Source organism: Nycticebus coucang, chromosome 1, assembly GCF_027406575.1.
Source record: "Nycticebus coucang isolate mNycCou1 chromosome 1, mNycCou1.pri, whole genome shotgun sequence".
NCBI classification, from domain to species: domain Eukaryota; kingdom Metazoa; phylum Chordata; class Mammalia; order Primates; family Lorisidae; genus Nycticebus; species Nycticebus coucang.
Window position 1 is genome coordinate 97,958,369 of NC_069780.1, and position 15,337 is coordinate 97,973,705.

A 15,337-nucleotide genomic window follows, 5' to 3' on the forward strand; every position below is an offset into this window, starting at 1 on the left:
AAAGTTCCACCTCTCTGTGGGTGCTTGTGTTTCTGGAACATTCACCCAAAAATAACAAGGTTGAGCTCTCTCCCCTGGTGTTGGCTGTGGGTTGCCCGGCTTATGTGAGGGTGTCAATCCTGGACTTTCCAGCACAAAGCAAGTGTAGATGTGAGGAAAAGGGGGTGCTGCCCCTTTAAATCCTGCAAGTGAGTTTGGCTCAGGGAAGCCAGCGGCTCAAGGTCCAGCCCCAGGAGGAGAGAGGAGTTGCAGACTCTCCATCCTCAGTGTCAGCAGTGCAGCAGGCTCCCTCGGGCTCCTGAAAGCATGGCAGTGAAGTTCGGGGCCCTCCTGCTGGCCCTCGCACTGGGCCTGGTCCAGCTGGCCTGTGCCCGCCGCAAGGTGCTGCTGCTTCTGCTCGACGGCTTCCGCTCCGACTACATCAGTGATGAGGCCCTGGAGTCGCTGCCCGGTTTCACAGAGATTGTGAGCAGGGGAGTGAAAGTGGATTATCTGACCCCAGATTTCCCCAGTCTCTCATATCCCAATTACTACACCCTCATGACAGGTGAGTTCTGGGTCCTTGCCTGGGCACACAGGGAAGGGCTGGAGTCATCCGGGAAGTAGGTAGCCCTGGGCATCAGAGTCTTTACTTAAATGCTCAGGATTTCCTAGTTCTTTGGGACACCCAAGATGGATAAGAAGTCAGTATTCCTGCCTGGGAAGACTTTTGTGATCATGGTGACGTTGTTCCCCGAAAGTTGTCCCAAGAAGTCTCAGAATGGAGAACAGAAAATTGCAGCAGCAGGTGGTATCTGAAGATTTAAACCGTGGTTATTTACTTTAGAAACAGAAATTCTAGCTGTGTTCTAAGTCCGAGTTTGACAAATCAACAGGTCTTCATGCATCCACCCCAAATTCTTTCTGTTCTTTTGCTCTGCTGTCATCTGTCATCCTGGAGTCTTTTTGGCATGTTTATTAATGTGTTGGATTGTGATTCCACAGAAGGGAGTCGTGTGTCTGAATTAATTGAGAGGAACAGGGGGGTCAGGTCGTCATATCCTTCAGTGCTACTTAGCAAGGCCAATTTCCTCTCCTTTTTTCTTTTCTTGTGCCTTTTTTGTTTATTTATTTTGTTTTTTTATTATTATTTTTTTATTGTTAAATCATAGCTATGTACCTTTTTTGGTCAGGTCAAATGACATTTTTAACTCCCAGTATCTTAAAAAAAAAAACAGCAAGGAAGGAGGGAGGGGGTGGGGCCTTGGTGTGTGCCACAAGGGGGGCAAGACAAGATTGTAAGAGGGACTTTACCTAACAAATGCAATCAGTATAACCTGGTTTCTTGTACCCTCAATGAATCCCCAACAATAAAATAAAATAAAATAAGCAGCAAACGAAAACTCAGCAAAACAAACACAACTCCCAGCTAAGCCAGACTGCTCTGGGTTGCGGAGAGCTCCCCAGCCTAAAGAGGACCTCCTTCTGGGATGGCCATTGCCCCAGGTGGGGACCTGAGAACTTCGTCCTCCCCGTGCTCTTCCACAGCCAGGCTGCTCTCTGCACACGCAGCTGCCTTCTCGCCAGCTAACCTCTGTGAGGGCAGCGAGAGGCTCTCAGAAAGAATCTAAGCAGCTGTCCGGGGAGGTTGCAAGAATGCACTGGTTATGTGAGAGAGCTCCACAAATTATGTAAACAGAAAGGGGACAAGAATCCTGCTATCTCATTACGTATTTCACAGAACGCCAAAGACTAAGGAGTCTGAAAGTGTGGACAAACATTTCTAACCCTGGGCTCGGGTTCTCTGTGTGTATGTGAAATGCCACAAACTGATGCCCCAAATTGAAAGGAAGAGATACTTTAGAATTAGGAATGAAGGCACAGACTAATACAAGCAAGGAATTTATTCATTTGTTTTTTATTTCCCCCAAAAGACACACAACGGGTCTGTCAGTTAACAAACAGAATTAACAAAAGTCCCTCCCAGCCCTACTGGGCTTGCCTCTGCCCTTGCAGGCAAGTGGTTTGCGAGCCGCTGGGTCACACACAGATGGGACTGTATGTCACGGCCAACTTCAGCTCTGTGTGGGGACCTTCCACAGACACAGCCCACCCCCGCTCCAGCTGGCTCTCAGGGCCTTGCTGGGGGACCCAATTCATAGACGGCCACCACGTGCAGGGTCAGCAACCTCAGTGGAAAATGAACAAAATCCATTTTAGAAAGGAGGCCAGTAAGTAAAAAGGGGCCATTGCAGACTCCACGGAGAAACCAAGCCAGTGACACGACCTTTTGTTTGTCAGACCCACACTCCTGATGTTGGCACAGGGAGTAATTTGCGCGAAGCCTCCATCACATGGACATACACCTTCTTTTCAGTCCTCAGGCACTTTCTCTTGCCTGGTTCTCAGGCAATAGCCCTTTCCAAGGTGGGACAGTGCAGTCCCCACAAGCATCTGAAGATCTCAGCCTCAATTCCAAACAGAGGCTGGCCTTGGGAGGCTGCAAGATCTCCCTTCTGTGTCATGTTTATGTTTTTCATATGGCAAAATATATTCTCTATTTGAAAGTCTGCTTGGCTGTAAGTTGCCTTCCATTTTGGTAGATGCTCTGCTGCACACAGGACGTGTCTGGCAAGGCTCTTGTTCACGTACAAAAGTCTCTGAGTCTGATCTGTCGTCCGCCTACTGAGCAACTTGCAGACTCGAGGTGGGCTTTGTAGCTGAGAGACTCTGGGCCTCCAAGCTGGTATCATTTCCCCTGTCTTGGAGCTGACTCAGGGCTCAATTTAGATTATTTCCCCCAATAGCCATACTTATTTTTCTACCTATGCTAAAAAACTCCTCTTTTTTTCACATGAGGAAGGATATAACCCTTGTGAAACATATGGTTTGAGCATGTGACCGTTTTATGAACCGACAACATTGTTATGCTAGATCATTTTAGTACCAAAAGATATGCTGTTGTTCCTCAGAATTCACCAGAGAGGCTACGCTCCCACTTCATTACATGAATTACTGCTCACAGAGAGAAAGCCTTTGGCGTTCTTCTCTTTACACAATGAGGAGTAAGACGGACTATTGGAAATGGTGCTGGCCTCAGAGCTAAGAGGTCGGCTCGGAGTTCTGGCAGGGGAGGCTTTGGGAGAGCCATTGTTTCACTCTGGGCCCCTGCTTCCTCAGCTGCAAAATAGAGCAAGCTGGACCACCAGGTCCTAATCAGGCCAAGATGTCAGGTGCTGCTGGATGCAGACATGGAACAGAGCAGTGCATGGGGATCTTTAAAAAGCTACGGCTGGGGCTTGGTGCCGGTAGCTCAGTGGTTAGGGCGCCGGCCACATACACTGGGGCTGGCGGGTTCAAACCTGGCCTGGGCCTGCCAAACAACAATGACAACTACAATAACAACAACAACAAAAATAGCAGGGTATTGTAGTGGATGCCTGGAGTCCCAGCTACTTGGGAGGTTGAGGTACGAGAACTCCTTAAGCCCAAGAGTTTGAGGTTGCTGTGAGCTGTAACTCCACCACACTCTACCAAGGGTGACAAAGTAAGACTCTGTCTCAAAAAAAAAAAAACCAAAAAATACAAAAATAGGGCTGACCCTCCTGGGAGGCCTTCATGTAAAAATTAAGAAATGGACCGGGTGCAGTGGATCACACCTGGGAGGCCAAGGTGGGTGGATGGCTTGAGCTCAGGAATTTCAGGCCGGCCTGAGCAAGATCAAGATCATGACTCTAAAAAAATATATATATAGCTGGGCATGGTGGCAGGCACCTGTAGTCCCAGCTACTCAGGAGGCTGAGGAAGGATTGTTCAGGCCCAAGAGTTTGAGGTTGCTGTGAGCTATGATGCCACAGCACTCTACCCAGGGTGACAAGAGTGAGACTCTGTCTCAAAAAAAAAAAGCAAATGGGCAAATAGCTGAATCTCCCTAGAGAAGGAGAATTTCGTAGGGAAGCCATGTGGACAGAGATGGGAAATCAGCAGGCATACCTGTAAGGAACCTTGGAAATCATTTTGCCCAGTCACCAATGTGAGGCCACTGTGGTTGATGACTTATTTTACCTCAAAATGTGTTGGCTTTAGGACAAAAGTTAACAGAATTCCAATAGCAACCAAGAAGATCCATCTAACCAATCGATTGCTAGGAACACAGAATCTTAACACAGGGCCTTTCCCCTAGGGAGAAGACATTCAGATATGGAGGAGAGATATTCGGAGAAAAGACGCCCACTAAAACTCTTAAAAGAATGGCTAGTAGCTGAATTGTGTCCCTGTCTCCTCACTCCCAGTTCAATTCCAACCTCCAGTACCACAGAAGGCAACTGATATTCAGAGATCAGGTTTTTACAGAGGTAATGTAAGGTACGCTGAGCCCATTTGAATGGGACCCTATTCCAGTATGACTGGTATGTTCTTAGAAGAAGATGAGACAGCAGGGATATTCGTTCACAGAGACCAGGCCGTGTGAGGACATGGCAAGCCGAGGAGACAGGTCTCAGGAGACCCCAACCCTGCTAGCACCTTGTTTGTGGACTTTTATCTTCCAGCACTGTGAAAAATAAATTGCTGTTGTTTAAGCCACTCTGTCTGTGGCAGCAACCAAGCAAACTAACACGCAAAGGATGGGGGCAGATTTCCCAATGCGCTACACAAGGCCGGAGGACAGGAGAAGAGAGGAGAGGGGAATTTTCTTCCAGTTAGAGTAGCGTGAAAGAGCATTTCGTGGAGGTGAGAGCTGGGTGGGAAGGGACAGCCCCAGCATGGTCCATGCCTTTATGTCATCACTTCAGGCCCCAGTTCTCTTTCCAGTGAGCTGTGTGTTTACTTAAAACACAACCAGAGTTTGAATGCCGTGGGAAAGTTTTCTGTTTCCATCCATCTTACTGAGCATCTTTTTGCAAAGTTACTTTCTCTTTGGGGTCAAGCCACATTTGATTAAAGCATAAAATCAATGGAAGAAATCAGTGACTTCAAGGCAGGTCATGGGGAGGAGAAAATACTGTATCTCCTTTGAGGCAGCAAGATGCAGCGTCGTTTCACTAATTCTCCTGGCAGCAGTTCGTAGCAGCTGGGGGGGAAGCCAGTGCAAAATTTTATCTTTACTGCAAATAACCTACCTATAGATGAACATAGGCTGAAGCAAGTTTGCTATATAGGATATTATTATTTCAACACTTGGACACTTGTAAATAGCATGCAGGGAGGTTAGGTGTTTTGCTGCAGGCATCAGAGAACTGAGATCAGGAGTCTGGTGCCACATAGCAGGACGTAGGCACAGGTCCTGGGGTGGCCAGGAGGTTGTCCATGTGGTCTGAGACCCAGGGGCACTCGGGGAGATGGTGGGAGCCGAAATAACAGTACTCCCTTATGGAATCAAAGCAAAACCTAGGATGTCAACTGCTTAGAATCAATGTTTGTGCCAATGCTATTTCTATCACAAGCCTAGAAATTATGTGTGACACAAATTCTAACCAGATACCTGGGACCTGACATTCTGGAGTAAAAACCAACAGAGTAAGGTAGGCTTCTCCCCACAATGTCACTGGCACTAGCTACTTTTAAGAAAATATCTGATTTAAATTAAAACTGGCTGTCACTTGGACCAAAGGAAATCAGTGTAGAGAGTGCCTGAACAATCAGATTTTGAAAAAAGCCCGCATGTTCAGGTTTCTACAGAGCTCAGCCTCCACTTGGGGGAGAGCTGCTCACAGATCCCTGCACACTCCCACCTTCAGGCAGGGCTCTCGCACGGGGATATCCCCCAGCTAGTCATCTGCCTTGAATCTAGACACCTCTTCAGTTAAATGGTCCATATTTGGAGTGCTTCCTCCTCTTCCCATTCTCTCCTACACCAAACCCAGACACCCTGCTGTTTGTCCCAGTGCCCTCCCAGTGGTCCTGGCCACCCCCAGCCAGGAGAGTATTCGCATGTCCTCTGGACAGCCCACTGGGTTCCAGGGCCCTGGTCTCTCTTGGCTTCTTCCTCTTTCCTCCTTTTCTTTTTTTTTTAGACAGAGTCTCACTCTGTTGTCCTGGGTAGAGTGCCGTGCCGTCATCATAGCTCACAGCAACCTCAGACTCCTGTACTCAAGTGATCCTCCTGCCTCAGCCTCCCAAATAGCTGGGATTATAGGTGTGAGCCACTGCCCAGCTAAGGCTTTGAAAGCTAAATCAAGGACACTCCAATAAGCTTCTCCTTCCTTCCTTTTCCACTTCAAACCTTTGAACACCTAGTGAAGAGCACCCTTGAGGTAGAACTTGCCGACTGGCCAAGGAGGGAATGTGAACGAACTGAAAGGAAGGGACCCAGAGGTAAGATACTCAGAAGTCAGAATAAAGGGCTCCTACTAGTAGAGATGGGAAAGTGTTAAGGGCTGTTCATTTCAGATTTATTTGGAGAAGGAAATTTTCATCCAATTGTATTCCAAGTTGAGTAGGGGATTCATCCAGAGTTGGCGCTTTAGGGAATCACGAGGAGGGTTTCCGAAACCAGCAGAATACCCTGGGAGTAAGGAGAGAAATCTTGAGGGTCTTGAGGGTCCCAGTAGACCGCAGTAAATGGACTTCCTGTCTCTTGCTTGCTACACAGTTGGGAGAGAACATTTGTCATAGATGCCCAGTTAGAATCTACTTTCTCACCTGCACGAACTTTTGCCTAAATTTTGTCATTTACTTTTCAGAAATACCTAACAACATCTTTCCACTTTCCTACTTAAAAGTACAGTGTCTGTCATGAGGCAGGGTTATTCTAACCAGAGAAGCAGGGGAGGTGCGGGGCATCCGAAGCCGGGGAGCGTTCTCACCACCCATGCCTCCAGTGTGTGGGGGGGGATATGCTCTGAGAATTTTCAGAAATAATGTCTCCTGGCACGACGTGATTTATGCTGCCATTGACAAATCTCTCTGCACTGAAATGCCACCTTTCAAAGACCAGTTAGAATGGCTTCCATGGTGCCAAGAGGTAGTTCTGATTACAGGGCATTCAGCTACTAGAAACTTACTCCCCGAAGAGAGGAATGGTTGGGGTCGTGGGTGAAACTAAAATGTGGCAAAGGGTTTTCATAGTAACAACAGCAAGGCCTTGTTGAAGGTTAACCCACATGGAGCCACTGTGGGCTGCGAATCACAGCGATCCCGGCCCCACCTGCTTCCCTGTGCCGAGGAGGCCGAGGAGGGAATGTGAAAGAACTGCTGATGGACAGGGTCACAGAGGCCTCTGGGAGTTTGCCCACACCAGGCTGCTCTGGGTACCTTCAGCATCATAAACGCTATGCCAAAAATCGGTTAAAAGACATTTAAAATGAATTCGGAGGGAGGCTGACTCAGCGTGTCAACCTTCATATCAGAGACACTTTAAATAACCTCTCCTTGGGTTTCAGAGTCCTCTGTGAACAGGCTTGTTGTGTCTTCATCCTAACCAGGCAGGGACCTTGGGGGCAGGTCTGGGGTTCCCGCAGGCCCTGGGGGTAGCATTTGGCTCCTGTTAGAGGCTTTGCTTGATCTCGACCAACTCCCGTTCCCAGCCCTCTCTGTGGCAAGAAGAAAAGACGCAGCTCACAGGTCCTGCAGTGACGTGTGGGCAGCATGGCTGACACAGGGGCTGCCTGGGCCGAGTCATACAGAGAATTTCGGTGATGCAGGAACTCCCCCTACGCTTTTGGGAGTCAGTGCTTCTGCCGTCGCCTGGTCTGAGGCAGGAGGAGCAGTGTAAGGTCTGCAGCAGAGCCACCACAGGGACTCAGGCACGCCTGGAGGCTGGGCCCGTGGGCAGCTGTGAACAGTCTCAGCCGTCAACTAGGTTTCCCAACCGGGCAGGTCTGGAGGCCCCTGTGTGCCAGAGGGCAAGAGAAAGGGAGGGAGGGAGCCAGCAGGACTTGGGATGGATGGCATCACCTGTCACCTTCCTATCCTGAGTTTTTCCTGCTATTTAACAAGAGAAGACAGGGCAGATGGAGCCCTGGGTCAGTAGTGCAGTTAGAGAGTGCTGGATGTGTGTTGGGAATGTTTTAGACACTGGAGATGCTGCAGTAATGTTCCCAGGGGCCACTTAGAGGGCAGCAGAGGGAAAGGGTGTCTGGGATGGGCCCCCAGTGACACTCTGTGTCCCTGGCCCCAATTTTACCACTTTGACCTGTTTTTTACATTTGAAGGAAGTGGCCTGTAGTGAGGCCACTGGGCACTGAGTGTTGGTGACAAGGACTGGCCTGAGGGAGGAAAGGGTGGTAGCAGACATCCCTGTCTATGGATGTTGGGCTTGGGACACCCACAGCATTTGCCTGAAGGGTCCCTGGGCCAGCAGTCTCCGTCCTCTGGATTCTGCCCAAACCAGCCCTCTGGTTCTGTAGCGTGTCTCCGGCCTGAGGAGTTGTCTGTATGTGCGAGGATTTGCCTTCACAGGTGGATGTCGGAAAACATTCTGTTCTAAGGCTGAAGACAGAAACCTTAAACAAATGGAAATGTTTGGGGAGAAACCTCTAATATTGGGGCTCAGCCTGCCCCAGCCCCCTCCAGCCTCTGCCTCTGTAGCCCAGATTCCTGACAGTGTGTGAAAGGGTCGCTCCCCAGCAGCCGTGTGAACGTGAGATGGACACTCCCTGGGACGCTGTCCTGGCCTGCAGGACGTCCGGTCTCAGAGCCCACCAGAAAGGAAGGGTGTGCTGCATTGAAGAGACACTGGTTAAAGCCCCTGGGAAGTGCCACCACCAGGCACTTGAAATGTTCCAAGCAGTGTGTTCCATGTGGACGTGGCCAGTTATGTTAAAACATTTCCACACATAGTCTGGGCAAGTTAGCTCACACCTGTAATTTCAGAACTCTGGGAGGCCAAGGTGTGCGGATCCCTGGAACTCAGGAGTTCAAGACCAGCCTGAGCAATAGTAAGACTTCATCCTTACTAAAAATAAAAAAACTAACTGGGCATGGTGGTGGGTGCCTGTAGTCCCAGCTACTGGAGAGAATGAGGCAGGAGGATCACTGAGCCCAGGAGTTTCAGATTGCTGTGAGCGATGATGAGGCCACAGCACTCTACCCAGAGTGAGACTGTGTCTCAAAAAAAAAAAAAAAAGATACGCAAGAAATTCAGAACCGTGCTCACCTAATGGGGTGGCAACCGACAGATGGGAGACAAAGATGGGACAGAAACATCTTGTGCCTGTCTCTTTGAACAATGTGAATTACTTATCTATTTGAAATAATTAAATTTAAAAATGCATCCATATCCAACAGGACTTCTACATCTCTACTTGAACAAGCAAATGTTATTATTCAATATTGGTTAAGCTCCCCACTTGTGATTTAGGGAAATACAGTCGCATTAAAAGATTATTTTTAAAAGTGTTTCTAGCCACACGCCTGTAATCCTAACACTGTGGGAGGCTGAGGCAGGTGGATTGCTTGAGCTCAGGAGTATGAGACCCCATCTCTACTAAAAACAGAAAAACTAGCCGGGCAGGGTGGTGGTGTCTGTAGTCCCAGTTACTCGGGAGGCTGAGGCAAGAGGATCACTTGAGCCCAGGAGTTCGAGGTTACTGTGAGCTGTGACACTAGGCATTCAACCCAGGGTGACAAAGTGACACTGTCTCAAAATAAGTAAACAAACAAATACAAACAAATAAATAAATGAGAGGTGTTTCCCAGCCTAGCGGTCATAAAGCACTGTTTTGTGATGTGGTTTCCTCAGTCTGTTCTGTAGACACGCAGCCAGGGCTCAGGAGACCTGTGGTAAATAAAGGCTGCTGTCACCGTCCTTCTCTGGACACTGCCACCATCTCTGGGAGCTGCCACTGTCCCTCTCAGGAGCAGCACTAAAGACATTTGCTGAGACCCCACCTCGTGTGCAGCCACTGGAGGGCTTCTGTCCCCTGAACTGCTGGGCAGGGCAGGCTAGCCCCCAGGGCAGTTCCCCAGCTATGGGTCTGTACTCTGGAGGGTGGGTAGTGTCCACATGAGGGCCCAGTGCTTGCTCAGAGAAGGACAAGATCCATATGGGCTGGACACCGGCTTGGTGCCAGCGGCTGCACGTCTGTCCAGCCCCCTGATGGAAACCTCAAGTTGTCTCTCTTTTTCCTGGGCACTGAGTTTTGTTATTGGACCTCACCTGTTGGCTGAGGTTGCTCTATTTCCTAACAGTCTTCTTACTGAATTCATAAACCTCTCTAGATCTCACTGGATCCCGGATTCTTCCAGCCCTGCTCCCCTGCACATCTAACTGTAATTGTGTCCACTCTGTCATCCTGGACCTCCTGGTATCCCTCTGTGGGTGTGTCTAATTCCAGGTTCCAGTTACTCCCAGTCTGGCCCATTCCCATGCAGCTGAGTCAGCTGACCAAATCCCAAATCGTGACACCCCTCCCTGAACATTTCTCTGCATGCCTGTCACAGTTCACATACGGGTGCTTTTGTCCGTGTAAAATATAACACTAAAACTATGTGAATGAGCTTGGGAACATGTGACAAACCCTTTATGTTCCCAATTCCAATTTCCCCCCGAAGACATTCAGAATTATAAAACGTGAAAAGCAGGTGACTTAGAAATGCTAGTGCATTTGTCTTGTTGTGCAGAAGGACACACGGGCCCAGGAGTCAGATCCAGCAGCTAGACGAGGGTGGACCCACACTGGTGCGGGTCTGGAGTTGGGGCTGGTGTCTTTCCCCTCAGGGGATCAGATGGAGGCCCCTCCTGCCTGTGCCCCCAGGTGGGCCTCTTTGCCGGCCTCTCAGCGTGGCTCTGGGTACTCCTGCTTGGTCTTCCCAGGGTTGCTTTTGTTTTTTTCTCAGTCCCCATTAAGATGTCCCAGGATGATGAGCTGGAATGGAAATGAGATTCAGAGCAGTGTGTGTGTGTATTTCATTAAAGATCTGGCCAATGGGGAGATCTGGCCGAGGAGCCACCAGAAGGTTGCAGGTGGTGCTTGGACACAGCTCAACCATCCTCCCTACTTTCTTACGCAGAAGGTTGTCATTGAAGACTGGCCCTATTCCTTAAAGTCCTTACATAATTACACCAAGTTCGGATGGAACAGATAGGAAGAGCTTGTTCCAAAGAATTTCCTCTCAATGCATATTACAGCATCTAGCTAATAGCCAAAAGCATCAAATGAAAACACAGCGACTTTGCCCAGTTCCCAACCACCTGTTTGCCTGCCTGCTCTTTTGAACTGACTGACTGGGTGGGTGTCCTGGAAATGCACCCTGGGAGACTCCCTAGAGGACAGCAGACCCATCCCTAACCTTCTAAGGAGGGATCATCAGAGATCTCACAGCCAGTTGTGAAATCCCTGCTGGGTGGAATTCAGCATGTCCTCCTCACCTACCCCTTTTAACTTCCCTGGTTTTGTTGGCAGCTCTCTGGGAACTGTCTGTCCTTTCTCTGCTGGTAGCACCTGTTCCCTCCAAAAGGGCTTGGCTCCCTTCCCCTCAAGCCCACAGCCCAAGCCCTAGAGCTGTCCCCCACCTCTTTCTCTTTCAAGCCACAGTAAGATGTCCTCCCGCTGAAAGACTTGACCTCTAGACAGTAACATTTCAGAGCTAGATGGTACCCTGAGATCTTGCTATTTCCATTCATTTGCCGATCCCTTTTCCACCATCTGGCTGAACCACAGAGCTTGTTAATTACACCAACATGTGTGTTGACATACACCCTACAGCACATTCGCATAGGAATGTCATTCATTTGAGGGCATACTGGACATCTACTATGCGCAAGGAGCTGTTCTAAAGATGACCAGGGTATGGTCTCTCTCTGGGACAAGCTTGCGATTACATTGAAGTGATGAGATATGTGTTGAAGTAAATATAATCATAAGATGGAATAGGCTGGCAGGAGGGAAGCCAAGATCATCTCTGAGAGTATGTGGTGGGCAGGGAAGGGTCCCTGAGCTAATAGTTATTTGAGTAAAGCCTGAAGGATTCTGACAGGTTGACACCTGGAGGAAGGGCCCTGAGGGTGGACGTCCGCACAAGCCAAGGGGAGAGGGGGGCCAACCGGGGAGGATTACAGCAAGAGAAGAGCAGCTTACCAAAGACCATTCTAGCAAAGACCTAAAATGAAAATAGGATCCCAGCAGGGTCAAAGTGATTACAGAAAGACAGAGCCTCTAGTAGAAAAAGGTCCAGTTATCAAACTGAAAAATGAGGGAAAACAAGAAACACAAATGTCACTAGGTTAGGAGATTTGTACTTAGCAGGGTTTGCTTGTGAGACCCTCTAGAGAGCGGTAAGGAGGAAAAATGCTCTATAAGTAAATTCTTCATTTGGGAGATTTGGGGCTGGCATTTGCCTGCATGGCTGGGAATCTTGAGGCTGTTACTTCGTCTCCATATGCTATAATAATTAGGTCCTATTATTGATGACAGATTTATTGTCGTCATTGATTGAGATTGTCTCAATAACTGCTTTATTGATGTATAAGTTACATACCATGAAGTCCACCCAGGTTCATCCACATTGTACTAGTCCATTATTCCTTTTTTTTTTTTTTGAGACACAGTCTCACTCTGTCACCCTGGGTAGAGTGCCGTGGCATCACAGCTCACAGCAACCTCAAACTCTTGGGCTCAAGCGATTCTCCTGCCTCAGCCTCCCAAGTAGCTGAGACTACGGGTGCCTGCCACAACGTCTGGCTGGTTTTTTTGTTTTTCTCTGTTTTTAGTAGAGAGTGGTCTTGAACTCCAGAGCTCAATAAATCCACCTGCCTCAGGCATAAGCCCCTGAACCCATCCACATTATTCCTTTTTATTGCTAAAAAGTATTTTACTGTGTGGACAGAACGTATTTTGTTCATCTGTTCAGTTGATGAGCATTTGGGTGGTGTCCATCTGCAGGCTATTATGCATAGCACTGCTGTGAATATTTGCCTCTGAGTCTTTGTGTGGATATATGTTGTTGCTTCTCCTGGGTATCTACCCAAAAGTGAAATCACTGCATCACAGGGTCATCCTATGTTGAACATTTCAAGAGACTTCCAAGACCTTTTTCAAAACAGCTGCCCCATTTTACATTTCTCACCCACACTTATTATTGTCCTTTTTTAATTTCAGCTTGCTTGTTCATTCTTCTTCGTTTGAAGTCCTCTTGTTCATTTTCTTCTTCCTCTGGCGATGCTCTTTCCCGCTGCCTCCCCAGTAGCTGGGATTACAGACGCCCACCACAATGTCTGGCTCTTTGATGTTAGTAGAGACGGGGTCTTACTCTGGCTCACTGCTGCTCGTACTGGTCTCAAACCTCTGAGCTCAGGCAATCCACCCATCTCGGCCTCCCACAGCGCTGGGACTACAGGCGTGAGCCACCACGCCCGGCCATTACTGTCCTTTTATTACAGCCATTCTAGACGGTGTGAAGTGGCCTCTCACGGTGGTCTTGATTCACATTTTCCTATAAAGTAATAACACCTAACATCTTTCTGTGTGCTTCTTGGCTATTTAATAACTTCTTAAGAAATGTTCATTCATTTTACTCATTTTTAAAATTAGGTTATTTGTCTTTTTATTTTTAGAGGAGTCCTTTCTATATTCTGGATGTACATTTTTTTATTGCAAATATTTCCCCCAGGCTGCCTGTTAGTCTGTTTGCATTGCTACAAAGAAATAGCTGGGGGAAAAAAAGAAAGAAAGAAATAGCTGGGACTGGGCAACTTATGAAGAAAAGAAGTTTATTTGGCTGACTGTTACTTTACCACTTGTGGGGGTTTTTTTGGTCATAGCTAAGAAATAATTCCCTAACCCAATATTATAAAGACTTGCTTTCTTGTTTTCTTCTAAGGGGTTTATACTTCGAGCTTTTGTATTTAGGCTTATAACCCATTTTAAGTTAATTCGTATGTATAACATGAGGTACTTGTCCCAGCACCATTTGTTGAAAAGACTATTTCTCTCCCACTGAATTGTGTTTGTTTTTTTTTTTTTTTACATATGTGTCAACTGAACTTAAGGTTAAAGTTTATTCTTGGGCTCTTGGTTTTATTCCATCAATCTATTGATTTCCATGTCTGTCATCATGCCAGGTTCACACACACATGTTTTCTACAGCTTTGTAGTAAGTTTCAAAATCAGGATATGTAAGCCCTCCAACTGTTTTTTAGTTTGTGAAAATTGTTTTGGCTCTTCTGAGTCACTTGTACTTTCACATAAAATTTGAGATGAGCTTGTGAATTTCTGCAGAAAAGGCAGTTGGCTTTTGGATAAGGACTGTGTTGAATCTGTAGACCAGCTTAGGGCGTACTGCCAGCTCAGTCTTCTGATCCATGAACATGGGATGTCTTTCCATTTATTTTAGTTCCGGTTTTCTTCAGTAATACTTTGTAGCTTTCAGTATACATTCTGCACTTCTTATGTCGAGTATTTCTAAGTATCTTAATCTTTTTGATGTTTTTGTGAATGGAATTATTTTCTGAATTTCATTTTGGCAGTATGTAAAATATAAGTGATTCGAGGGTATTGTTATCTTACTACCTCGCTGAATTTATTAGTTGAAATAGGTTTTTTGGTGCATTCCTGAGGGTTATCTGCACATAAGAATATACAAGATCACATTTTCTGTGAGTAAAAACAGATACTTCTTCCTTTCTCATCTTGATGTCTTCAACTGATCCTTACACTTGCCTTGGGAGTTGTGTAAAGGCATTTTACAGATGATAGAACTTCAGACTAGAGAAGGTAAGTCCCTTCTCTCACCTAGGCAGGACGTTAGTAAATAAGGACCAGCACAGAAGACTCCTGTCTCCCCCTTTATCACTCAGTATTTTCCCCACGCTGCTTCCAGTTGGTAGAATCAGAATCTGGAAGACAATGGATTGCCTGTTTCCTTCAACACTCCTATTGTCTTCCTTTGTTATAAGCAGCCAGACCAGCCAAGCAGGGAGCAGAATGTACATTTCCCAAATGTCTGCTGTATTTTGTTCGACGCTCAGTGCAAGGTGCATTCAAATACTATTTCGTACAACATCACAATTATCCCCATTTTATAAATTTAGAAATCCAGGCTCTGAGACATGAAAGGATTTGTCCAAGATCACAGAACCCATACATGAAAGAACCTTGAGCACAAAACCCTGGGCTCCTCCCCTACGTCAGGCTGCCTCTTCCCCCCTGCCTCCAAGGACGCAGCTCTCAGAGCAGCACTGTCCTGTGTGCCATTGGAGTGTCCCTCCCTGGACAGTGATCTTGTGGTTGCACCATGCCCATGGCATGCACCCGTACATGCAGACACCTGTGGTGCATGAGTCCCTGCCCTTCCAGGCTTCCTCCAGAACAACCAACCTCCTAGGGAACTATTTTTAAGGCTTCCTTTGTGTGTCTCAATGAACAATGTGAACAATAGCGCTTCTGGGTTGAGTATAAAGGACAGGATTCAATCTCAG

The 15,337-nt window shown here is 47.4% G+C and overlaps 1 protein-coding gene across 3 annotated transcripts in view; it reads left to right on the plus strand.

The window, feature by feature from the left end:
* The first annotated feature begins 242 nt into the window (after nt 1-242).
* Nucleotides 243-15,337, plus strand: part of ENPP6 (ectonucleotide pyrophosphatase/phosphodiesterase 6) — a 69,601-nt gene continuing 54,506 nt past the window's right edge. For 2 of the 3 annotated variants that reach the window (XM_053584686.1, XM_053584677.1), the window contains exon 1: nt 254-547. In XM_053584686.1, coding sequence (XP_053440661.1) covers nt 307-547 — 241 coding nt within the window. In that variant the 5' untranslated portion in view covers nt 254-306. Of the gene's footprint in view, nt 548-15,337 lie in introns of all 3 variants that reach the window. The other variant, XM_053584669.1, reaches the window with a different exon arrangement.